The 26,221-nt window shown below is 48.4% G+C and overlaps 2 protein-coding genes across 6 annotated transcripts in view; one reads left to right on the forward strand and one right to left on the reverse strand.

Moving 5' to 3' along the window:
• Positions 1-252: 252 nt before the first annotated feature.
• Positions 253-26,221, reverse strand: part of tefm (transcription elongation factor, mitochondrial) — a 57,172-nt gene continuing 31,203 nt past the window's right edge. The window contains exons 2-4 of the mRNA XM_059948230.1: positions 9,870-10,327; positions 6,881-7,030; positions 253-4,401 (exon numbers count right to left, since the gene is read on the reverse strand). Coding sequence (XP_059804213.1) covers positions 3,976-4,401; positions 6,881-7,030; positions 9,870-10,327 — 1,034 coding nt within the window. The 3' untranslated portion in view covers positions 253-3,975. The remainder of the gene's footprint in view (positions 4,402-6,880; positions 7,031-9,869; positions 10,328-26,221) is intronic.
• Positions 19,104-26,221, forward strand: part of adap2 (ArfGAP with dual PH domains 2) — a 36,469-nt gene continuing 29,351 nt past the window's right edge. For 2 of the 5 annotated variants that reach the window (XM_059948225.1, XM_059948227.1), the window contains exon 1: positions 19,106-19,585. In XM_059948225.1, the coding sequence (XP_059804208.1) occupies positions 19,498-19,585 (88 nt within the window). In that variant the 5' untranslated portion in view covers positions 19,106-19,497. Of the gene's footprint in view, positions 19,586-20,206; positions 20,598-26,221 lie in introns of those variants that run through there. The other 3 variants (XM_059948226.1, XM_059948228.1, XM_059948229.1) reach the window with 3 other exon arrangements.

The raw sequence follows: 26,221 nt of genomic DNA on the forward strand, positions 1-26,221 counted from the left end.
CATTCAAGGAAGTAGGAAGCAAAAGTAGGATGAACTGTCCTGATCTTTATTATCAAGAAAAAGATGTAAGTGCACTATAATGATGCAAAAATCAAACCCTTTAAAAGAAATAGGCCAAACAGAAGTTGTTATTATCAGGAAATATTGAACAAGCAGAGTCCTTTTTTCTGTGGGAAAGAGAAGACGGAGGGCTTATTAAAATTGTTACAAGTTCTGGTGTGGAAATGAAGAAATATTTCCACTAGGCAGAAGTTCAGAACTCAGCTCAAAGTAAATTTATTATCAAAGTATGTTACCATATACCACCCTGAAATTCATTGTCATGCAGGAATTTACAGTAAAACAATAGAATCAATGAAGAACTACATACAAAGATTGACAAGCAACCAATGCGCAAAGGAAGACAAACTACAAATACAAAATGGATTAATAAATACTGAGAACATGAGCTGTAGGAGCCTTGAACTGTTGTGCTCATTGATCAGGTCAGTGTTAAGGTGAGTGAAGTTATCCACACTGTTTCAGGATCCTGATGTTTGAAGGGTTCCTGAACCTGGTGGTGTGGGACTTCAGGGCTCCTGTCCCTGGATGATTGGGGGGGGGGGGGGGGGGGGAGGGGGTCCTCTTGATGTGGCAGTGCTGTAGGTAAATATACTTAGTGGTGGAGAGGGCTTTGCCCTTGATGGATTCTGCTGAGTCTGCTACTTTCTGTAACTTTTTCTGTTCTAGAACCACATTACCAAGTTTATAATTGACTTAGTACAGTAAGTTCCTCCTGAATTCTGTGAAAGTGATTAGAATGTGGAACTTGCAGTCATACTGTAAGGAATGGCTGCAGCTCATGTCACGAATTTCCTGAAAAGGAAGCTAAATCAGCTGAGAGAGAAGGAAATAGAGGGGGGAAATGTGTTTTACTGAGATGGTGCTAGCGGTAAATTGACACATCATCCACATGAGACAATGGATGGTGCACTCAAATTAAAACATTACCTGATGGAAGAACACAGAGAGATGGGCACTATTTGTCAGTGGAGAGAAGGTGAAAGAAGTTTCAGATGGAAAGCATCAGGACAGGGAGCAAAGAACCATTCCCAGTACAAAGGGAGAGATGAAACAAGCCAGTAAGTGATAGGTGGACTGAGGACAGGGTAAAGGATGATGGGCAGATGGTGTTCAGACAATGTGAAGTTGGAGTGGGTGAGTGGAGTGGACAGTTCATATTTATCGTGCATTTTGTCCAAACTACAAATGACACATTTCTAACAAATAATTTTGTATGATAGACTATTAGAAATCATCAAACCTGGGCTACCTTTTCGGTAAAACTATATAATCAGATACAAACCTCCCCCAATCAAACAGAAGGTATAAAAGCTAGGAAGCATTTGCCACCAAGCACAGGACAGCTTCAATCCCACTCTTGAATATTGAATTTCTTGGTACAGTAGGAGTGACTCTTGATCTCAATCTTAACTCCATGACCTTACACCTTATTGCCTACCTTCTCTGTAACACAATCCTGCATTCAGGTTATTTATCATGTGTACATCGAAACTTACAGTGAAATGCGTCATTTGTGTTCACAACCAAGGATGTTACTGGGGGCAGCCCACATTCTGTTAGGATGCACCACAGGTCAGTTTGGCAACCACTCATGAATGCAAGAAACCATCTGCTCCCCAGAATAAAGAATTTCAAGATTGTGCTGCCATTGTGTCACAGTAATGAAAAGATAACCTGCAGTTTGTTCAGGAATAGAGGGGGCCAAGCCTTGTGATCTGACCACCAAGGGGTAAAAAGCCAGTGAAGCCACTCTAAACCCACACCCAACCTGAAATAGAAGCCTTTGCAAAAAAAAAATCAGGTGTTGAAGTTGTACATGACATTGGTAAAGCCAAATTTGGAGAATTGCAATCCAGTTCTGGTCACCTACCTACAGGAAGGATCAAAAGAGGAACAAGGATTTTGCTGGGATGTGAGAGCCTGAGTGGTACAGAAAGGTTGAACAGGTTAGGACTTTATTCCCTAGAGTGTAGGAGAACAAGGAGAGATTTGATCAAATATAATGCAACAGACATTTTCCAATGAAGTTGGGTGAGACTAGAACTAAAGGTCATAGGTTGAGGGTAAAGGTGAAGTGGTTAAGGGGAATCTGAGGGGGGATTTGTTCACTCAGAGGGTGGTGTGAGTGTGGATGTGGTTTCGAGTGCAACATTTAAGAGAAATTTGGATAGGTACATGGTCCGGGTGCAGGTTGATGGGACAAGGTAGAACGATGTAGCACAGTCTAGATGAGCTGGAGGGCCTGTTTCTGTGCTCTATGACTTACCAAGCTGCATCAATGTTGCTGTTTAACAGAATCAGAGAATTATCCTGACTTGCCGAGGAAGTCTGTCACCACTCAGCCCGACCTGTCAGAGACACTCAAGCTCCACAGGGCTTCAGTTCATTTACTAACAGGCACCTCAGTAGCACGGCAGTTAGCAAGAAACTACTACAGCTTGGAGCGTCAGAGTTCAATTCCAACGTCACCTGTACGTTCTGTGGAATATGTCAGTCTCCCCTGCGTGCTTTGGTTTCCTCGCACAGTCCAAAGTAAATAAATAAAGTAAAACAATACAATTACCTGAGGCCGATAGACATCTTTATATTTAAGAATTTTAAAGATTTGCATTTCTGTATTCCCTTTCACATTTCAGGGCATTCCTAATCGTTGCTTCTGTCTCCACGGCTGCTAGTTTTATCCCAAAGTGTGAAGGGGACAAATCAAACCAGAGGTGACACTGCAGAGCAGAGTTTAAGTCAGTAACATCCACATCAGTTCTGTGAATTGTTCAATGTCAGAAAAAAGGCTCTGATATTCAGTGGGGAAGTAGACACATCACCGTGCCTCTCATGAAGATTAAGTTAAATTCCACCTAATATCAATTCAATACGAAAGTCCAGTTCCTCCTGCCCCACATCCCATTTCAGGACACAGATGGACCTGCAGCAACCTGTTGTTCCAATTGGGATCAGTTAATTCAGCCCAGGCCTGGGATTGCCCACTGGAGTTCATGGGGTTGTCTGGTTGGCAGGCTAGTGTATCAGCAGCCATCAAGTTTTAAACAAAACTCAGACATTAAATGAGGAACTGCTAAACTTCATAAACACGAGATTCCACAGATGCTGGGAATCCAGAGTAACAACCAAATGCTGGAGGATCTCAGCATGTCAGGTTTATGGACTGAAATGTCAACTCTTCATTCCTTTCCACAGATGCTGACTGACCTGCTGAGTTCCTCCAGTATTTTGTGTGTTAACTTTCACCTTTCCCCACAGCCTCAATCCTCAGCCAAATTCTAAGCTGACCAATTCCCGCTGTAGCCTTCACCGAAAACCATGATACTAAGCAAACAGACCTTGCAGGAGTGACACAAAGTGTCAGAGAAACTGAATAAATCAGGCAGCAACTATGAAGGGGGATGAGATTAAGCACAGACACAGCACAGTGCAAGTGTCTAACATTCCCCACACACTGCGCAGCTTTCTGTCCTGACCTGAGATATCCCAGGAGACACCTGAACTTCTTCTAGTCTTGCCCCTGAGAAGATACAAGACCCTCACCATAGAATGAAAGATTCTCAGCCCTCAACCTCAGCACCGAGAGACTACTGGAATGGCAGAGGTGCCACATTTCAGGTTGAGGTCTAAATAAAGGCCCTATCAGCCTTTTCCCGAGAGTGTTTTGACCAGTAATGATCCTTTGATCAACGTCACTCAGAATAGGGCTGGGTGATCAGGGACCAAATGACTGCCCAGACTCAACACAACTGTAAAACATTCTACAGTTTACCAGTGAGCCTAACGATCCAGCGTTGTGCATGAGTAACAGGTGTGACGAAGTACAGGACCAACACAAGTCAGTGAGGCCGGATGAGAGGCGAGTTACAGAAATCCCCCTCTGTAAACCTCCAGGTGCCAGTGTAGTGTCACTCAAGAATTATTAAATAGAAATTCGTAGAAGGCAACTCCCTGCAATAAAGCGTCACAAAGTTCCTCTCCACGATCCGATTTCTGAAAGAGCCTCCGGTAGCGGGGGAGTGCATCTCGGGGGAACAGCACCCGTGGGTGCTCCTCTGTTACTGACTCCACCATGAACTGCTGTACGAGCTCCCGGCCACTGGTGCGGGACTCGCCCACCATCAGCTGGAAGTGTTTGCCGATGGCAGTACGCACCATGCTTAGCACTCGGTGCTGCCTGTCATCTGGGTAATTGGCACCCAGCAGGCCATGTAGCATAGCCTCGATGGTGCGCAGGTGTAGTGTCACTGGGAACAGGTTGGTGTTCTGAATCGAGATGCTCGGCTTCTCCAAGATGAAGAAATCGGCTTTGGGGATTTTTGACACAGCCGAGGAAACCTGCAAGTAAGAGATCAGAACTGTTCACAAGGAGAAAAGAATGTGGTCACTCAGACAATTATAGAACAGTACAGGCCTTTCAGCCCACGATGTCATGCCAACCCTTTAACCTACTCTACTCTAAGATCACTCTAACCCTTTCTTCCCACATGGCACTCCACTTTTCTATCATCTAAGAACTGAACACAGAAGTGTGGTCTCATCAGGGCATTAGTAACCCTGAGACCCACACTACAGGCCTTCTCAACCCTATCAGCTGCACAGCCACAAACAAAAGAGAATCTGCAGATGCTGGAAATCCAAGCCACACACACAAAATGCTGGAGGAATTCAGCAGGTCGGACAGTGTCTATGGTCAGAGTAACACACACAAAATGCTGGAGGAACTCAGCAGGTCAGGCAGTGTCGATGGTCAGAGTAACACACACAAAATGCTGGAGGAATTCAGCAGGTCAGACAGTGTCTATAGTCAGAGTAACACACAAAATGCTGGAGGAACTCAGCAGGTCAGTGTCTATGGACAGAGTAACACACAAAATGCTGGAGGAACTCAGCAGGTCGGACAGTGTCTATGGTCAGAGTAACACACACAAAATGCAGGAGGAACTCAGCAGGCCGGACAGCGTCTATGGTCAGAGTAACACACACAAAATGCTGGAGGAACTCAGCAGGCCGGACAGCGTCTATGATCGGAGTAACACACACAAAATGCTGGAGGAACTCAGCAGGTCGAACAGCGTCTATGGTCGGAGTAACACACACAAAATGCTGGAGGAACTCAGCAGGTCGGACAGCGTCTATGGTCGGAGTAACACACACAAAATGCTGGAGGAACTCAGCAGGCCGGACAGCGTCTATGATCGGAGTAACACACACAAAATGCTGGAGGAACTCAGCAGGTCAGGCAGTGTCTATGGTCAGAGTAACACACACAAAATGCTGGAGGAACTCAGCAGGTCAGACAGTGTCTATGGTCAGAGTAACACACACAAAATGCTGGAGGAACTCAGCAGGCCAGGCAGTGTCGATGGTCAGAGTAACACACACAAAATGCTGGAGGAACTCAGCAGGTCAGACAGTGTCTATGGTCAGAGTAACACACACAAAATGCTGGAGGAACTCAGCAGGTCGGACAGTGTCTATGGTCAGAGTAACACACACAAAATGCTGGAGGAACTCAGCAGGTCAGGCAGTGTCTATGGTCAGAGTAACACACACAAAATGCTGGAGGAACTCAGCAGGTCAGACAGTGTCTATGGTCAGAGTAACACATACAAAATGCTGGAGGAACTCAGCAGGCCAGGCACTGTCGATGGTCAGAGTAACACACACAAAATGCAGGAGGAACTCAGCAGGCCGGACAGCGTCTATGGTCGGAGTAACACACAAAATGCTGGAGGAACTCAGCAGGCCGGACAGCGTCTATGATCGGAGTAATACATACAAGATGCTGGAGGAACTCAGCAGGCCAGACAGTGTCTATGGTCAGAGTAACACACACAAAATGCTGGAGGAACTCAGCAGGTCAGACAGCATCTATGGAAAAGAGTACAGTCGACGTTTTGGGCCGAAGCCTTTCGGCAGGACTGGAGAAAAATAAGCTGAGGAGTAGATTTAAAAGATGGGGGGAGGAGAGAGAGAAACATCAGGAGACAGGTGAAACCTGGAGTGAGAAGGATGAAGTAAAGAGCTGGGAATCTGATTGGTGAAAGAGACAGAAGGTCATGGAAGAGAGAAAAAGTGGGGGGGGAGGGGGAAGAGCACCAGAGGGAGGCGATGGGCGGGCAAGGAGATGAGGTGAGAGAGGGAAAAGTGGATGGGAAATGAAGGGGGGTGTTGGGAGATATTACTGGAAGTTTGAGAGGTCAATGTTCATGCCATCAGGTTGGAGGCTACCTCCACTGTCATGATGAGGCCACACTTAAGCTGGAGGAACGACACCTTATATTCTTTTTGGGGGGTAATGCCCCACCTTTTATATGTGTCATTTTTGCAATCAACTATTCAATTGGACCCACTGCCCCTCTCTCCCAGCAACTGAAGGGTTTATTCAATTCCATGTAGAAAGTGCTGATTAAATTTGTATCAGCCACCCCTTGCAGGAATTGGGGAGGGGGGGTGGTCACAGTCACCTAGGGGCTAGTGTAGCGTTTTATCAGCACTACCGACCCAGATTCAATTCCACCACTGTCTGGAAGGAGTTTACACGTTTTCTCCGTGACCACGTAGGTTTCCTCCAGGCACTCCGGTTTCCTCCCAATTTCCAAAGACGCACTCCCCGCCGTCTGTCAAGACACCAGCTCCTCAAACAATCAAGCAAATCTCAATCTCCGGAGATTGATCAAAGGGGGTTGGGAGGGGGAGACACAGATGATGGAAAGGGGGCTGGGGAAGAAGGTAGGGCAGGGATGGGGGAGAGGGAGGTGGGAGAAAGAGGGAAATGAAGAGAGACAGGATTTAATCCTGTAGTTTCACTTGCCTCTTCCAGGTACAGGGAAGGCAAATATGGGCCCTTCATGTACCGGTAACTCTCCTCCTGATTCCAGTCCAGGACTGTAAGATTCTGATCCACATGGGCCCACGCAATCCTACGGATTCCAAACACGATCGACACGATGGTGCTTGCAGCCTGGTCAGAGGGAGAAAGGTTTCATTAGATACAGTCTGTCCTCACAGTGCAGCTCTGCGGCCACCTGTAGCCTTATATACTGGAGTGTCCAGTCTACTGAATCCCATACACCAGCTGTGTACCCGGTCTGCAGAATCCCGTCCAGCAGCTGTGTACCCAGTCTGCAGAATCCCGTCCACCAGCTGTGTACCCAGTCTGCAGAATCCCATCCACCAGCTGTGTACCCGGTCTGCAGAATCCCATATCCTCAGTGAGGCCAGCACCATAGCTCAGGAGGGAAGGAGGGAGAAGAAGCAAGCTGTAGTGCTGGGGCATTTGTTAGGGGAACAAGAACAAGATTCCCAGACGGTTTGTTGCCCCCCATGTACCGGGGTCCGGGATTTCTCGAATTGAGTCCACAGAATTCTTAAGTGGAAGGATAAGCAACTAGAGGTCGGTACCAATGACGTGGGTAGGAATGGTGACGAGGTGAGTTCAGGGAGCTAGGTGTTAAGTTAAAGGACAGGATCTCCAGGCTTGTGATCTCAAGACTGCTACCCGTACCATGTGCTAGTGAGGCCAGAAAAAGGAAGATCATACAGTTTAACACGTGATTATGGAATTGGTACAAGAGGAAGGGCTTTATATTTTTGGATCATTGGACTCTCTCCCAGGAAAGGTGGGACCCGTAGAGAAGGGATGGTTGGAACATAAATTGGAGGGGGGCTTTGTGAGTGGTAAGTTGTGTCTAATCAGTGTTATTGAGTTATTCAAAGTTACCAGGCAAGGCAGTGGATGTTTTCTACATGAACTTTGACAAGGTCTCACACGGAGGGTTGGTCTAGAAGATTCACTCACTTGGCATTCAAGTTGAGCTAATAAATTGGATTAGACATTGGCTCCGCAGAAGAAACCAGAGAGCGGTAGTAGATGGTTGCCTCTGACTAGTGGAGTGCCACAGGAATTGGTGCTGGGTCTGATCTGGATGATAATGTGGTAAGTTGGATTAGCAAATTTGTGGATGCCACCAAGATTTGAGGAGCAGTGGACAGTGAAGAAGACTATCAAAGCTTGCAGTGCGATCTGGAGCAGCTGGAAAAGTGGGCTGACAAACGGCAGATCGGCTTCAATGCAGATAATGTGAGGTTTTGCACTTTGGGAGGATCAGCCACCGAGGAGTGTGGTAGAACAGAAAAAAATCTGGCAATGCAGATCCATATTTTCTTGAAAGCGGCCTCACAGGTAGATAGGGTCACAAGGAAACCTTTGCACCTATTGAGTACAGCAGATGGGACGTTATGTTGAAGTTGTATAAGACATTGGTGAGGCTTAATTTGTGTGCAGTTTTGGTCACCTTCCTACAGGAAAGATGCCAGTACGATTGAAAAAGTGCAGAGAAAATTTATAAGGATGTTGCTGGGACCTGAGTTAAAGGGAGAAGTTGAATAGGTTTGGACTGTAAGAAGATTGAGGAGAGATTTAATAAAGGTATACAAAATTATGATTAAATGCAAACAGCCTTATTCCACTGAGGTTGGGTGGGACTACAACTAGAGGTCATGGGTTAAGGGTGAAAGGTGAAATGTTTAAGGGAAACATGAGGGCGAGTTTCTTCACTCAGGGTAGTGAGTGTGTGGAATGAGCTTTCAGCATAAGTGGTGGATGTGGGGTCGATCTCGCACTTGAGAGATTTGGATTTGGGCAGTGCATGGATGGGAAGGGTATGGAAGACTATGGTCCGGGGTGCAGGTCTATGTGATTAGGCAGATTAATGGTTTGGCACAGACTAGATGGGCTGAAAGGCCTGTTTCTATGCTGTAGCGTTCTATACTGTCTACCCAGTGTACTGAGTCTCCTGTAAGACAAGACACAGAAACAAAATTAGGTCATTTGGCCTCATCCTGGGAGGAGAGGAGGCCGTGGACTGACATGTCGGAATGGGAATAGGAATAGGAAAAGCCAGAGTGTGGCAAATGGGAGATCCTGCCTTCTTCTTCAGCCCTCTACCTCTTCCATCTATTATGTCCCAGCTTCTCACTTCATTCCCCCTCCCCGTCCATTGATCAACCTTCCCCCTCACCTGGTTTCACCTGTCACCTGCCAGTTTGTACTCCTGCCCCTTGCCCCACCTTCTTATTCTGACTTCCTTCCCCTTCCTTTCCAGTCCTGATGAAGGGACTCAGCCCAAAACATCAACTCTTTATTCCCTCCCATCAACACTGCCTGACCTGCTGAGTCCCTCCGACATTCTCTCTTCCTCTGGATTTCCAACATTTGCAGAATCTGTTCTGTTAACCATAAGATACAGTGACAGAATTAGGCCATCCAGCCCATTGAGTCTGCTCTGCCAATTCATCATGGCTAATCCATTTCCCTCTGAATCCCAATCTCCTGCCTTCTCCCAATAACTTTTCACAACCTGACTGATCAAGACCCATTCAACCTCTACCTTAGATATACCCAGTGACTTGGCCTCCACAGCCTCTTGTGGCAACAAATTCCACAGATTCATATCCCTCTGGCTAAAGAAATTCCTCCTCATCTCTGTTCTAAATGAACATTGCTCTATTTTAGGCTGTGCCTTCTGGTCCTAGACTCCTCCACTACAGGAAACATCCTCTTCAGATCCACTCTGTCTTTCAACATTTGAAAGGTTTCAATCAGATCCATCCCCCCACCACATTCTTCTAGACTCCAGCAAAGACAGAGCCAGACCCTTCAATCACCACTCATTTGATAACCCTTTGATTACCGGACCATGGTCTTGCTCACGGTTACGCCGTGTACAGATGGAATGCAGGATGTGAGGAATGAACAGGAGATTGCGTATCCACCCACAGAGGGAATTTCTGAAACTTACCAGAAGCCGATTCCTTTCCACGTCAGGTTTGATGAACTTGAGCCCGTGGAATTTCTTCTCCTGTCTGCCGGGCTCCTGTAAGGGGTTCAGGATTGACTGACACACTCGCTTTATAGTCTTGTGTTTGAAGAGAGGCACTTCCAGCAGGCACTGCAGCTGGGTGAAGGGTCCATGCCGCTCCCTGTACTCCACGACGTTGGCCGACTTCCTACCTCGCAGCAATTTGATGCCAGCCAGCTCCTCGCGGGAGGCAGTGTTCAGCACCCGCAGCACGAGCTCCCGCTGCTCAGGGGCAAAGAGCTCGTCAAGGTCGTCGGCGCCTGGGTCGGGAGACGTGCAGTCAAGGCACTGGAACTCAGCCAGAGTGTGACGGTTCCCTCTGCACTGGGTGCAGCGGAGAAAGTGCTGGTGCAACACCATGTTGGGGAGCTTAGGCCACCAGACGGCACAATGATGGACTGCAAGGAGAGACATGGCCACGATTACCAGTGTTCCACACTCTACAACTCCAGCTCACCCACACACAACACCGCCCCCAACATAAACCAACCTCCCCCCGTGTGTAGGTACATCTAACATATTGTCTATCAGTGATTCTGATCGACTCTATCAACATCTCTCACCACCTCAGTAAAAGCAGCCAACAATATCAAAGACCCCACCCACCCCAGACATTCTCTCCCATCGAGTAGAAGATACAAAAGCCTGAAAGCATGTCCCACCAGGCTCAACAACAACTTCTACCCTGCTGTTATATGACTATTAAATGGTTCCCTAGTACAGTACAATTAGTTTGGCTCTTGATTTTGTTATAATCTTAGGGGGAGAGGGATAGGGAGGGAAGGGTGAGGGGTAGGGGTAAGGTGGAGGGATGGGGAAGAATGGATGGTTAATGGGGAGAGGTGGGGTGGGTGGATGATGGGGAGGAGTGGGATGGGGTTGGGTGGGTGGTTGATGGGGAGAGGTGGGGGTGGGTTGTGGGATGGGGAGGGATGGAGTGGGGAGTGGTGGGTGGGTGGGGTTGGGTGGGTGGTTGATGTGGAGAGGTGGGGTGGTGATGGAGAGGAGAGGGGTGGGGATGGGAAAGAATGGGTGGTTAATGGGGAGAGGTGGGGTGGATGATGGGGAGGAGTGGGATGGGGTTGGGCGGGTGGTTGATGGGGAGAGGTGGGGGTGGGTTGTGGGATGGGTGTGATGGGGAGAAGAGGGGTGGGGATGGGGAGGGATGGAGTGGGGAGTGGTGGGTGGGTGGTTGATGGGGAGAGGTGGGGGTGGGTGATGGGGAGGAGGGGTGTGGGATGGGCAGGAGAGGGGTGGGGATGGGGAAGAATGGGTGGTTAATGAGGTGGGATGGGGAGCGGTGGGTGGGTGATGGTAGGTATGGACTGATGGGGAGTCAGGTGGGGGTGAAAAGAGGGTATTTGGCGTGAGAGGTGGGAGGGTGTTGGGAGACGGGCGGAACGCTGCAGGAAAAGGCACCGCATTGCGAAATCCAAACTAACAGACAAACCACGAGGAAATCTGCAGATGCTGGAAATTCAAGCAACACACACAAAATGCTTCAAGAATTCAGCAACCATAGAGGGAGATAAACAGTTTCGAGCCGAGACCCTTCATCATTATTGGAAAGAAAGGGGAAAGACACCAGAATAAACAGGACGGAAGGACGAACTAGCGAGAAATCCCAATGAGGGGCAGAACGGCCTCCTTCAGTTCCAACCGCGTGTTTCCCACGGCAGTCCCTCCAGTCCATCGCGTGTCAAGCTTCCCACACTTGCACACCGGTCCGTCCGACCCCAGTCCCATCGGCCCTCACCTCGGGTCAGCAGCTGCCGCAGCCCCGGGGCCCACATCCCTTCGACCCCCGGCGCAACCTCGATCTGCAGGCCTCGCCAGTACCGTTCCTCAACGCGTCCGGCCGACAACTTTCACCCGGACAATAGTTCCGAACAATAAAAGTTCCCAGGAAGAAGGGGACGAAATTCAAAACACTGTAATACTTACACGCCGTCGCCAAACTGATTTTCTATTTTCAAATGACTGTTGTTGAAAAATATTTCTCAAATAACAGGAATAGACGAATTGGCCCCTCAAACCTCCTACTATTCAGTGTGACCATGACCTTCTTCAATGGCCCCATTCCCCTCAGTGCCAGTCCCCCATAACCGCATTTTTTTCAAATACTTAGCTATCTTCGCCTTATCTATATCCAGTGTTCTGGCCTCTATCCCTCCCAGACAGAGAGATCCAGAGATTCATTAACCTCTTAAGTCATTTCTAAGCATCTCCGTTTTAATGACTGGTCCTTAATTTACAATTGTTTCCCCTTTTTTGTGACTCTCCTGCTGACGGAAACATCCCAATATCTAAACTGTCAAACAAAGTTACCCCTTGCTTGATGGTATTGGTCCATGGCATAAATAAAGCTGGGAACCCCAGCTCTGGGGAAGGATTAAAGATTAGCTGTATGTGTCACACATCGTCAAAACATAGTGAAATGTGTTTGTGTTAATCAAATCAGCAAGGACGCGCTGGGGGCAGCCCACGAGTGTCACCAAGCTTCCAGCACGAGCATAGCATGCCTACCACTTGCTAACCCTAACCTGTCCTTCTTTGGAATGTGGGAGGAAACCGGAGCACCCAGAGGAAACCCACACAGTCACAGGGAGAACATGCAAACTCCTTACAGACAGTGGTGGAAATTGAACCCCAATATATGATTATTGGTGCTGTGGAACATTGCATTACTGAACCACCCTACTCCTATGAACAGGTGCAACGAAACATAGAAAACCTACAGCACAATACAGACCCTTCAGCCCACAATGTTGTGCTGAACATGTCCTTACCTTGGAAATTACCTAGGGTTACCCGTAGCCCTCTATTTTGCAGAGCTCCACATACCTGTCCAGGAGTCTCTTAAAAGACCCTATTGTATCCGTCTCCACTACTGTCGTTGGCAGCCCATTCCACGCACTCACCACTCTCTGCGGAAAAAACTTACCCCTGACATCTCCTCTGTACCTGCTTCCAAGCACCTTAAAACCCTGGGGAAAAGCCTCTGACAATCTACAGGATCAATGCCTCTCATCATTTTATACACCTCTATCAGGTCACCTCTCAACCTCTGTCGCTTCAAGGAGAAAAGGCCGAGTTCACTCAACCTATTCTCATAAGGCATGCTCCCCAATCCAGGCAACATCCTTGTAAATCTCCCCTGCACCCTTTCTATAGTTTCCACTTCCTTCCTGTAGTGAGGTGACCAGAACTGAGCACAGTACTCCAAGTGGGATCTGACCAAGGTCCTGTATAACTGTAACATTATCTCTTGGCTCTTGAACTCAGTCACTAACAGTTGATGAAGACCAATACACCGTATGCCTTTTTAACCACAGAGTCCACCTGCGCAGCAGCTTTGAGTGTCCTATGGACTCGGACCCCAAGATCTCTCTGATCCTCCAATTGCCAAGTGTCTTACCATTAATACTATATTCTGACAACAAAAAACTTACTTGCAGCAACATGACAGGCACCATACTGTATAAACAGCATTCATAAAGAAAACACTAGTTAAATTATATACAACGTGTACAAGAAAGACAAAGTCCACTTTAATACAAGTTCAAGTTTAATTGCATTCAGACATACACAATTATCCATGAATACAGGCAAACGAGACAGGGCTCCAGGGCCCAGGTACAAAACACCGTACCAACAATCACACACAACCCAAGGCACATTTAGTAAGTGTTTTACGATAGCCAAGTGATTTAAATGCTCATTGTGTTGCTAATCTGTAGCGATTAGGGTTTCAAGAAGCGAATGGTTGAGGGGAAGTAGCTTTTCTTGAACCTGCTGGTGTGGGTCTTCAGGCTTTTTCTCTTTATTTCAACTCAAACCCAGTGACTTGTAATACTTTGGGGTGCTACAGAGTTTTTAAAAGAAAGAAGTCTCTTTCAAATCATTACGCTCACACCATAGAAACTTCCTCTTTTAAACCAGTTCTTCCTGTACAGGTGACAATGAGATGGTGAGGGTAGTTACAAAATGAGCCTGGAATTGACTTTCTCCATTTTCTCTAGCTGTGAGATTGTATGGAAGTCTTTTTCCCAAAATATTGGTGCAATGGGTTTCAGTTCCAATGACAAGATCTGGTAGAGGGAGACCCATACCTCAGAAAGGATATGATGACCTCTGAGAGGGTCCAGAGGTGGTTCACAAGAATGATACTGGGAAGGAAAGGTTTAACGTATTTGAAGCGTTTGATGTCTCTGTACTCAATGGGGTTCAGAAGAATTGGGGGGGGGGGACTTCATGGAAAGGTCTGGGTACAGTGGATGTTTCCATTAACACAAGAAATTCTGCAGATGCTGTCCAAAGCAACGCACACAAATTGCTGAAGGAACTCAGCAGGCCAGGCAGCATCTGTGGAAAAGAGTAAACAGTCAATGTTTCGGGCCGAGAGCCTTCATCAGGACTAAACAGTCAACATTTCTTACTGAGACCCTTCATCATAGTCCTCCCAAAGGGTCTCGGCCTGAAATATCAACTGCTTACTCTTTTCCATAGATGCTGCCTGGCCTGCTGAGGTCCTCCAGGATTTAGAGGATGTTTCCATTAATGGGAGAGTCCAGGATCAGAGGGAACAGTCTAAGATTAAAGGGATGTCCTTTAAGAACAGAAATGAGGAGGAATTTCTTTAGCCAGAGGGTGGTAAATCTGTGGAATTCATTGCCACAGGTGACATAGAAACATAGAAAACCTACAGAACAATACAGGCCCTTCAGCTCACAAAGCTGTGCTGAACGTGTCCTTAGAACTACCTAGGCTTTACCCATAATCCTCTATTTTTCTAAGCTCCATGTAGCCATCCAGGAGTCTGTTGAGGTTAAGTCATTGAGTATGTTTAAGGCGGGGACTGATAGGTTTTTGATTGGTAAAAGTGAAGAATGAATTGTGGATAAAAGGCAGGAGAATGGAGTTTTTAAAAATTGGCCTTGATCGGCAGAGATAAGTTGATGGCTGAACGTCCTAATAGTGATCTTCTATCATATGGTCTTCTGGTCTAAACAATGGTCTTTGTGTGCAGGGGGACAGCCAGACAAGGAATGACTTTAGGTGCTTTCCAGTCAACACCAGTGCAGCATCTGTAACCTGGATTTACCTCTGACATCCCTCCTGTACTTTCCACTGGTCACCTTAAAGTTATGCCCCCTTGAGATTAGCCATTTCTGCCCAGGAACAGTCCCTGGCTGTCCACTCTATCTATGCCTCTTATCATCTTGTACACGTCTACCAAGTCATCTCTCATCCTCTTTCAATCCAAAGAGAAAAGCCTTTGATCACTGGAACTATCCAGACAAGACAAGCTCTCCAATCCAGGCAGCATCCTGGTGAATCTCCTCTGCACCCTCTCTAATCCAGGCAGCATCCTGGTGAATCTCCTCTGCACCCTCTCTAATCCAGACAGCATCCTGGTGAATCTCCTCTGCACCCTCTCTAATCCAGACAGCATCCTGGTGAATCTCCTCTGCACCCTCTCCAATCCAGACAGCATCCTGGTGAATCTCCTCTGCACCCTCTCCAATCCAGGCAGCATCCTGGTGAATCTCCTCTGCACCCTCTCTAATCCAGACAGCATCCTGGAGAATCTCCTCTGCACCCGCTCTAATCCAGACAGCATCCTGGTGAATCTCCTCTGTACCCTCTCCAATCCAGACAGCATCCTGGTGAATCTCCTCTGCACCCTCTCTAATCCAGGCAGCATCCTGGTGAATCTCCTCTGCACCCTCTCCAATCCAGACAGCATCCTGGTGAATCTCCTCTGCACCCTCCCTAATCCAGGCAGCATCCTGGTGAATCTCCTCTGCACCCTCTCTAATCCAGGCAGCATCCTGGTGAATCTCCTCTGCACCCTCTCTAATCCAGGCAGCATCCTGGTGAATCTCCTCTGCACCCTCTCTAATCCAGGCAGCATCCTGGTAAATCTCCTCTGCACCCTCTCTAATCCAGACAGCATCCTGGTGAATCTCCTCTGCTCCCTCTCTAATCCAGACAGCATCCTGGTGAATCTCCTCTGCACCCTCACCAATCCAGGCAGCATCCTGGTGAATCTGCTCTGCACCCTCTCTAATCCAGACAGCATCCTGGTGAATCTCCTCTGCACCCTCTCTAATCCAGGCAGCATCCTGGTGAATATCCTCTGCACCCTCTCCAATCTAGGCAGCATCCTGGTGAATCTCCTCTGCACCCTCTCTAATCCAAGCAGCATCCTATTGAATTTCCTCTCTCTGCACCCTCTCCAATCCAGGCTGCATCCTGGTGCATCTCCTATGCACCCTCGCCAATCCAGGCAGCATCCTGGTGAATCTCCTCGGAACCCTCTCTAATCCAGACAGCATCCTAGTGAATCTCCTCTGCACCCTCTCTAATCCAGACAGCATCCTGGTAAATCTCCTCTGAACCCTCTCTAATCCAGACAGCATCCTGGTGAATCTCCACTGCACCCTCTCTAATCCAGGCAGCATCCTGGTGAATCTCCTCTGCACCCTCTCCAATCCAGACAGCATCCTGGTGAATCTCCTCTGCACCCTCTCTAATCCAGGCAGCATCCTGGTGAATCTCCTCTGCACCCTCTCTAATCCAGACAGCATCCTGGTGAATCTCCTCTGCTCCCTCTCTAATCCAGACAGCATCCTGGTGAATCTCCTCTGCACCCTCTCCAATCCAGGCAGCAAACTGGTGAATCTCCTCTGCACCCTCTCCAATCCAGGCAGCATCCTGGTGAATCTGCTCTGCACCCTCACTAATCCAGACAGCATCCTGGTGAATCACCTCTGCACCCTCTCTAATCCAGGCAGCATCCTGGTGAATCTCCTCTCTCTGCACCCTCTCTAATCCAGACAGCATCCTGGTGAATCTCCTCTGCACCCTCTCCAATCCAGGCAGCATCCTGGTGAATCTCCTCTGCACCCTCTCTAATCCAGACAGCATCCTGGTGAATCTCCTCTGCTCCCTCTCTAATCCAGACAGCATCCTGGTGAATCTCCTCTGCACCCTCTAATCCAGGCAGCATCCTGGTGAATCTCCTCTGCACCCTCTCCAATCTAGGCAGCATCCTGGTGAATCTCCTCTGCACCCTCTCTAATCTAGACAGCATCCTGGTGAATCTCCTCTGCACCCTCTCTAATCCAGGCTGCATCCTGGTGAATCTCCTCTGCACCCTCTCTAATCCAGACAGCATCCTGGTAAATCTCCTCTGCACCCTCTCTAATCCAAGCAGCATCCTGGTGACTCCTTTCTCTGCACCCTCTCTAATCCAGGCAGCATCCTGGTGAATCTCCTCTGCACTCTCTCCAATCCAGGCAGCATCCTGGTGAATCTGCTCTGCACCCTCACTAATCCAGACAGCATCCTGGTGAATCTCCTCTGCACCCTCTCTAATCCAGGCAGCATCCTGGTGAATCTCCTCTCTCTGCACCCTCTCTAATCCAGACAGCATCCTGGTGAATCTCCTCTGCACCCTCTCCAATCCAGGCAGCATCCTGGTGAATCTCCTCTGCACCCTCTCTAATCCAGACAGCATCCTGGTGAATCTCCTCTGCTCCCTCTCTAATCCAGACAGCATCCTGGTGAATCTCCTCTGCACCCTCTCTAATCCAGGCAGCATCCTGGTGAATCTCCTCTGCACCCTCTCCAATCTAGGCAGCATCCTGGTGAATCTCCTCTGCACCCTCTCTAATCTAGACAGCATCCTGGTGAATCTCCTCTGCACCCTCTCCAATCTAGGCAGCATCCTGGTGAACCTCCTCTGCACCCTCTCTAATCCAGGCAGCATCCTAGTGAATCTCCTCTGCACCCTCTCTAATCCAGACAGCATCCTGGTAAATCTCCTCTGCACCCTCTCTAATCCAGGCTGCATCCTGGTGAATCTCCTCTGCACCCTCTCTAATCCAGACAGCATCCTGGTAAATCTCCTCTGCACCCTCTCTAATCCAAGCAGCATCCTGGTGAATCTCCTTTCTCTGCACCCTCTCTAATCCAGGCAGCATCCTGGTGAATCTCCTCTGCACCCTCTCCAATCCAGGCTGCATCCTGGTGCATCTCCTATGCACCCTCGCCAATCCAGGCAGCATCCTGGTGAATCTCCTCTGCACCCTCTCTAATCCAAGCAGCATCCTGGTGAATCTCCTCTCTCTGCACCCTTGCCAATCCAGGCAGCATCCTGGTGAATCTCCTCGGAACCCTCTCTAATCCAGACAGCATCCTAGTGAATCTCCTCTGCACCCTCTCCAATCCAGACAGCATCCTGGTGAATCTCCTCTGCTCCCTCTCTAATCCAGACAGCATCCTGGTGAATCTCCTCTGCACCCTCTCTAATCCAGGCAGCATCCTGGTGAATCTCCTCTGCACCCTCTCCAATCTAGGCAGCATCCTGGTGAATCTCCTCTGCACCCTCTCTAATCTAGACAGCATCCTGGTGAATCTCTGCACCCTCTCCAATCTAGGCAGCATCCTGGTGAATCTCCTCTGCACCCTCTCTAATCCAGGCAGCATCCTAGTGAATCTCCTCTGCACCCTCTCTAATCCAGACAGCATCCTGGTAAATCTCCTCTGCACCCTCTCTAATCCAGGCTGCATCCTGGTGAATCTCCTCTGCACCCTCTCTAATCCAGACAGCATCCTGGTAAATCTCCTCTGCACCCTCTCTAATCCAGACAGCATCCTGGTAAATCTCCTCTGCACCCTCTCTAATCCAAGCAGCATCCTGGTGAATCTCCTCTCTCTGCACCCTCGCCAATCCAGGCAGCATCCTGGTGAATCTCCTCGGAACCCTCCGCACCTTTCTGAGAATACCTGAGGCAGGTTTTTTTAAACACAGACTGACCGGTCTGCAGAATGCGCTGCTAGGGATGGCGGTAGAGGCGGATACATTAGGGACGTTTTATAGACTCCTTAGAGACACAGGTGATAGAAAAAAATGGAGAGCTATGTGGGAGGGTCGATCTTAGAGCTGGTTAAAGGGGTCAGCATAATATTGTGGGCCGAAGAGCCTGTAGTGCGCTGTACTATTAGATGGTGTATGTTCTAAAACCGAGCCCATGGAACCTGCAACCGTCTCGGGATGAGGTGAGGTGGATTCACACAGTATATTTATTGAAGATTTTAAAATTATTATGTTCTTTATATCGTATCGTGTGTGTTTTTTTTTGTGCTGCGTCGGATCCGGAGTAACAATTATTTCGTTCTCCTTTTTGCTCGTGTACTGGAAATGACATTACCCACTCTGGGATGTCAAATGTCCCGGCCGCCGGGACGGGAAGGGCAGGCACGCATTCGGTCTTTGACCAGAGGCGACTCTACGGTAGTCAATCACTCTCTGCGAATCAACGGCTCCCGATTACACCTTGACTTGCTCGGTCTCCGCCCCACACCAGAGTCCCTGAGCAAAAGTCCCTCCTAAGAAGGAAATCAGGAGCGTTGGTATCGAGAGGGGAAATCCATTTTGTCAACGTGTCCTGGCGACGGCGGCTCGGGGTGTGTCCGCCGAGCCGGTTCAATCCCCGACCTGGGCTCCGCGGACGCCTCCTCGGGCAGCGTGCCGGGGACTGAACCTGCTTCCCACGCTATGAATGACTGGGACAGAAATAAGAGGGTTCTCCAGGAGCTGGCGAAGCAGGGGGAGAACAGCCGCTGCGCCGACTGCGGGGCAGCAGGTAAGGTCTCACCGCCCGGCTGCTCTGACACAAAGTACAGCGCGACCCTGTCTACATGAATTCAATCTCAATGGAAGTTGTGATTAGTTTCCCGGCACAAGTGGGAATCAGCGGTGGAATTTGCTGGTTTGCGGCTGCGGTACAGTGAAATACATAAAATCGTCTGTGTAAACGGCAGTGGAAAACATATGTAAGCACAAACCGCGCACAAGTATTGCGGTCGTGTTTAAGGACCGTTCAGAAATCTGATGGTGGTGGAGTGTGGGTCTTCAGGCTCCTCCCCCCACCCACCATGGTATAATGAGAAGAGGGTATCTCCTGGGGGTGGGGGTGCCACCTTCTGAAGGTATCTGGGGCACTCATCGTGGGCGGCTCGAACCTGCTCACTTCAACGACACCGAGGACTAGCTTTAAGCGACACCTTTAATTTTAGGTGATTGGTGGAAAGTAGAGGGGGATTTCTTTTTACAGAAAGTGGAGAATGCGTAGAAGATGCTGCCGGAGTGGGAGGGTGGGGGGGAAGGAGAGGCAGATACATTAGGGCCATTTACCAGGGATGGTGGGGGCAGATACATTAGGGGTATTTAAGAATCTCTTAGGCACATGGTTGATAGAAAAACAGAGGCTGTGTGGGAGGGAAGGGTTAGATTGATCTTCGGGAAGGTAGAAGAGTCAGTATAACGTCGTGGGCCAAAGGGCCCACACTGTGCCGTAATGTTCGATGGTCTGAGCTGTTCCGTAACACCGAGGGCGGGTGTTAAGGCTCCTGTACTTCCCGGGTGGCAGTAACAAGAGGACTGCCCAGTCCCTGCTGGGCAAGGAGCCGCAGCACAAAGCTACTGGAGATTCAAACTCATTCTAGATTGGCATCATATAAAACCCACAGTGAAAACGGGACGGGGCTAAAGTGAGTTTGCCCCTGCAAATTGAAAAGAAGGAAGAGGAGCGATTCTATCATTTTGACCAACCCAGCATTTCTCCACCGATATTTATGCCAAACCCAGTGCCAACTGTAAGTAAATCTCTTCTGATCAGCAGCTCCCTATTCCCTTTCTTTCCAAGCACCTGTCGTATCATCCTCCACCTCCACCCCTAGCAGCTCATTTCCAGTCACCCAGCCCTCTGTGTGCAAACAAAAACAACTTGCCTCTCACATCTTTTCTGAACTTGCCCCCACTCACCTTAAATGCATGCCCTCTGCTATTCAACCTGGGAAAATGATACCACAGCTGTCTACCCTATCTTTCCCTCTCACAATCTTATAAACCTTTATCAGCTCTCCCAGAGAAAACAACCCAAGTTTGTCTAACTTCTCCTATCCTCCTCCTTCAGCTTTTTACCTCTTCCACCTGTCAGCTCGCAGCTTCCTCCCCCACCCACCTGGTTCCACCTGTCCCCTGCCAGCTTGTTCTCCTTCACCTCTCCCACCTTCTTATTCTGGTTTCCCCCCCTTCCTTTCCAGTCCTGATGAAAGGTCGAGACTCAAAACATCAACTGTTTATTCTCCTCCATAGATGCCGCCTGAGCTGCTGAGTTCCTCCAGCATTTTGTGTTTGTTGTTTGGCCAATCTTTCCTTTCTGTGCATGCCCTCAAATCTCGACAGCATCCTGGCAAACCTCCACATCCTTCCTGCAATGGTGCAATTGGAACTGCACACAGGATACTGGCCTCTGCAAAGTTCCCTCTGATATCTTTACAGTTGCATGGACCACCCATTGGTCTGAGCAGGAAATTTTCCCCCGGCCTGAAAACGGCTCGGCACTTTAAATGATTTTTTTTGTAAAATGCTTACTGTAAATATTTAGACTGAAAGCTGAAAAATTACATACTTTTGATTTTATCAATTGAAGGGTATAAGGAAAAACAGTAGAACAAAGAATATCCTTCACATTTCGTAAACTTTTTCTAGCTGTATCAAATTCCAGCTGCATGACATCGAAGGCTATGTGTGTGGGAGCATTTTAGTTACTGTGCAGCTGCAAGGCTCAGAGGGAACCATCTGAGGTCTGCTTAATCATCAGTTTTGGGCCAGAGATACTTCCATAAAATCCTCACCACAATTTTTCAAATCCCCTCTGACCCTTCCCTCCTCTAACTTCTCCAGCCTACAATGTCCTCTCTTGATCCCTGCCCTCCACCCTTCAAGGCTCCTGGTCATCCCTGAATTGAATTGCTCCTTCACAGGAAGACATGGCTTCAGTTCTTCTCCTTAAATCTCCCTCCTTCTCACCCTCCTCCTCAACCCCTACCTCACTAGGTAACTCTTTAGCCTCTTGAACTAACTGTCCCTTCAAGTGTTTCTGTAAGACAAACAAACAGAATTAGGCAATTTGGCCCAATGAGTCTGCTCCACCATTTCTTCATAGCTGACTTGTTATCCCTCTCAACTCCACTTTCCTGCCTTCTCCCCGTAACCTCTGATGCCCTGACTAACCTCATTTTAAATATACCCAATGACTTGGCCTCCACAGACACCCGTGGCAATGAATTCGACAGACTCACTGCCCTTTTGCTAAAGAAATTCCTCTTCATCTCTGTTCTAAATGGAAGTCCCTCTAGTCCAGGAGTTTCCACCCATTAACCAAGGGGATGTAGACCCCAGGTTGTGAACCTCTGCTCTGGTCTGATCCAAGACACTCCTGCTATAGGAAAAACATCCTCTCCACATCCTCTCCATCTAGACCTTCCAATATTCAATAGGTTTCAATGAAACCTGTTCTTCCAAACCTTCCTTTTGAGTTCTCTGTGTGACCCTCGATGTGAAGAGAGATACCATCCCCTTGGACATTGAAACAGAATCAGGTTTATTATCACTGGCAATGAGTTGTGAAATTTGTTAACTTAGCAGCAGCAGTTCAATGCAATACATAATCTAAAAGGAAAAAGAAGTAAAGATAAATAAGTAAATCATTTACAGAATATGTATATAGACAATGAGGAAAGGGCATGCCCTGGGTGCTGGGGGTCCTGAAAAATAGACGCTGCCTTTCTGAGACACTGCTCCTTGAAGATGTCCTGGGTACTTGTAAGGCTAGTACCCAAGATGGAACTGACTAGATTTACAACCCTCTGCAGCTTCTTTCGGTCCTGTACAGTAGCCCCACCACCCCAATACCAGACAGTGATGCAGCCTGTCAGAATGCTCTCCACGGTACATCTATAGAAGTTTTTGATTGGTTCCTGATTAGTAAGGATATCAAAGGTTAGGGGAGAAGGCAGAATAGGGATAATAAATCAGCCATGATGGAGCAGAATCAATGGACTGAATGGCCTCATTCTGTTCTGATGTTTCATGGTCTAAGATATGCTGATCGGCGGATGTTCTGAACAATTACAGTATTTTTTAACTGTTACACAACGGTACAATATACTTCCATTGAACCCAGTGGATTTAAGGCGATCGGGAAATCTCCCCATATTCCTGACCTCTGGTCTTCCAGACCCGATCACAGCTCCTACTCTGGGCAGATACCCCAGACCTTTGGGATATCTGAACCATTGGCAGCCGGATTAGCGGATCTTTTACTGTTAATCCATCCTGCTTACTCACACGTGTCAGCTTTCTGAATCAGTCTGCTGCCCCGTATGTTGTGACTGTGACTGAGTCATGGGGAAACCAGTGGATAGGAAAATCTTCATTTGTCATGACAAGCAGACATTCTCTTCAAGATCCTCCCCCAAATCCATCAAGTTTTTATACTCGTAGTATGGGCAATTTAGTAATTTCAATAACGACAATGCTTATTTGCTTGCTGCCTATTATGCTGCTGGCATTTAGGGAGAAACGCTGATCCTGGAAGACTGGTGGGCCACTCTTAGTCTGGCCTCTACCCATTGACCTTTCTGGCATGGGTGACCCTACCAAGAGCCAACGCATAAAGCCCTGACTCCAGCCAGCATAGCTCTCCAGGTCTTTGAGGTATGCAGGCCTCCAACCACGACAAGGTTGTGGTCCTCTTGGTGGACTGGCATCATGAAGTTCAACATTTACATTTACTCTTATTTTGTGGCTGCCCCCAGCACATCCTTAGGTTGTGTGACCCATTTCACTGTTTGTTTCCATGTAATTGTGGTAAATAGTGTTCTAGAAAACCACAGCACAGAAACAGGCCATTCAGCTCATCTAGTCCAGGTTGAGCTATTTAAACTGCCTATCCCCAGTGACCTGCACCTGGACCAAAGCCCTCCATACCCCTCCCATCCAAACTGCTCTTAAACATTGAAATTGAAATCGCATGCACCACTTGCGCTGACAGCTCATTCCACACTCTCACCACTCTCTGAGTGAAGAAATTTCCCGTTCCCCTTAAACATTTCGCCTTCCACCCTTAAACCATGACCTCCAGTTCTAGTCTCACCCAACCTCAGTGGTAAAAGCCTGCTTGCATTTACCCTGTCTATACCCCTCAGAATTTTGTAATCCTCTATCAAATCTTCCCTCAAACTTCTATGTTCTAGGGATTAAAATCCTAACCTATTTAACCTTCCCCTATAACTCAAGTCCTCAGGTCCTGGCCACATCTTTGTAAATTTTCTCTGCACTTTTTCAATCTTGTATACATGCTTCCTGAAGATAGGTGACCAAAACTTCAGACAATACTCCAAATTAGACCTCACCAACATCTTATACAATTTCAACATAACATCCCAACTCTTGTACCAGGTACTCTGATCTATGAAGACTGATGTGCCAAAAACTTTCTTTACGACCCTATCTGCCTGTGATACCACTTTCAATGAGTTATGGGCCTGTAATACCAGATCCCTTTGTTCTACCGCACTCCCTAGTGCCCTACCGTTCACCAAGGAAGACGAATGCAGATCGGTCCTACCAAGGTGCAAAAGCTTGCACTCGTCTGCAATAAATTCCATCAGCCATTTATCCGCCCTTTCAATCTGAATCTGAGAAAACAGATCTAGTGAGGTGCACATTTACACTGGGAGAACATTGTAACTGAGAAATACCTCTGGGGGTTCAAACATCTTTGTTGGAACAAACTAATTCACACAAGTGGTCTAAAAGCTCCGAGAATGGTGATCCAGACAGCCAAGATGAACGTTGTGAGGGCTGACTCTCTAACTATCCAAGTTACCGATGAGCAAATATTCCTGAGACCATGAGCTGCAACAAAATCTAGTCTGGACCGGTAACCCTCCTGGACCTGGGAAGGAATATCTAGTCTGGACTGGTAATCCTCCTGGACCTGGGAAGGAATATCTAGTCTGGACCGATAACCCTCCTGGACCTGGGAAGGAATATCTATTCTGGACCGGTAATCCCCCTGGACCTGGGAAGGAATATCTAGTCTGGACCAGTAACCCTCCTGGACCTGGGAAGGAATATCTAGTCTGGACCGGTAATCCCCCTGGACCTGGGAAGGAATATCTAGTCTGGACCAGTAACCCTCCTGTACCTGGGAAGGAATATCTAGTCTGGACCGGTAATCCCCCTGGACCTGGGAAGGAATATCTAGTCTGGACCAGTAACCCTCCTGGACCTGGGAAGGAATATCTAGTCTGGACCAGTAACCCTCCTGTACCTGGGAAGGAATATCTAGTCTGGACCGGTAACCCTCCTGTACCTGGGAAGGAATATCTAGTCTGGACCGGTAACCCTCCTGGACCTGGGAAGGAATATCTAGTCTGGACCGGTAACCCTCCTGGACCTGGGAAGGAATATCTAGTCTGGACCGGTAACCCTCCTGGACCTGGGAAGGAATATCTAGTCCGGACCGGTAACCCTCCTGGACCTGGGAAGGAATATCTAGTCTGGACCGGTAACCCTCCTGGACCTGGGAAGGAATATCTAGTCTGGACCGGTAACCCTCCTGGACCTGGGAAGGAATATCTAGTCTGGACCGGTAACCCTCCTGGACCTGGGAAGGAATATCTAGTCTGGACCGGTAATCCCCCTGGACCTGGGAAGGAATATCTAGTCTGGACCGGTAACCCTCCTGGACCTGGGAAGGAATACCTAGTCTGGACCGGTAACCCTCCTGGACCTGGGAAGGAATATCTAGTCTGGACTGGTAACCCTCCTGGACCTGGGAAGGAATACCTAGTCTGGACCGGTAACCCTCCTGGACCTGGGAAGGAATACCTAGTCTGGACCGGTAATCCCCCTGGACCTGGGAAGGAATATCTAGTCTGGACCGGTAACCCTCCTGGACCTGGGAAGGAATATCTAGTCTGGACCGGTAATCCCCCTGGACCTGGGAAGGAATATCTAGTCTGGACCGGTAACCCTCCTGGACCTGGGAAGGAATATCTAGTCTGGACTGGTAACCCTCCTGGACCTGGGAAGGAATATCTAGTCTGGACCGGTAACCCTCCTGGACCTGGGAAGGAATATCTAGTCTGGACCGGTAACCCTCCTGGACCTGGGAAGGAATATCTAGTCTGGACCGGTAATCCTCCTGGACCTGGGAAGGAATATCTAGTCTGGACCGGTAACCCTCCTGGACCTGGGAAGGAATATCTAGTCTGGACTGGTAACCCTCCTGGACCTGGGAAGGAATATCTAGTCTGGACCGGTAACCCTCCTGGACCTGGGAAGGAATATCTAGTCTGGACCGGTAACCCTCCTGGACCTGGGAAGGAATATCTGGTCTGGACCGGTAATCCTCCTGGACCTG

The sequence above is a fragment of the Hypanus sabinus genome, chromosome 23 (assembly GCF_030144855.1).
Source record: "Hypanus sabinus isolate sHypSab1 chromosome 23, sHypSab1.hap1, whole genome shotgun sequence".
In the NCBI taxonomy this organism is placed as follows: domain Eukaryota; kingdom Metazoa; phylum Chordata; class Chondrichthyes; order Myliobatiformes; family Dasyatidae; genus Hypanus; species Hypanus sabinus.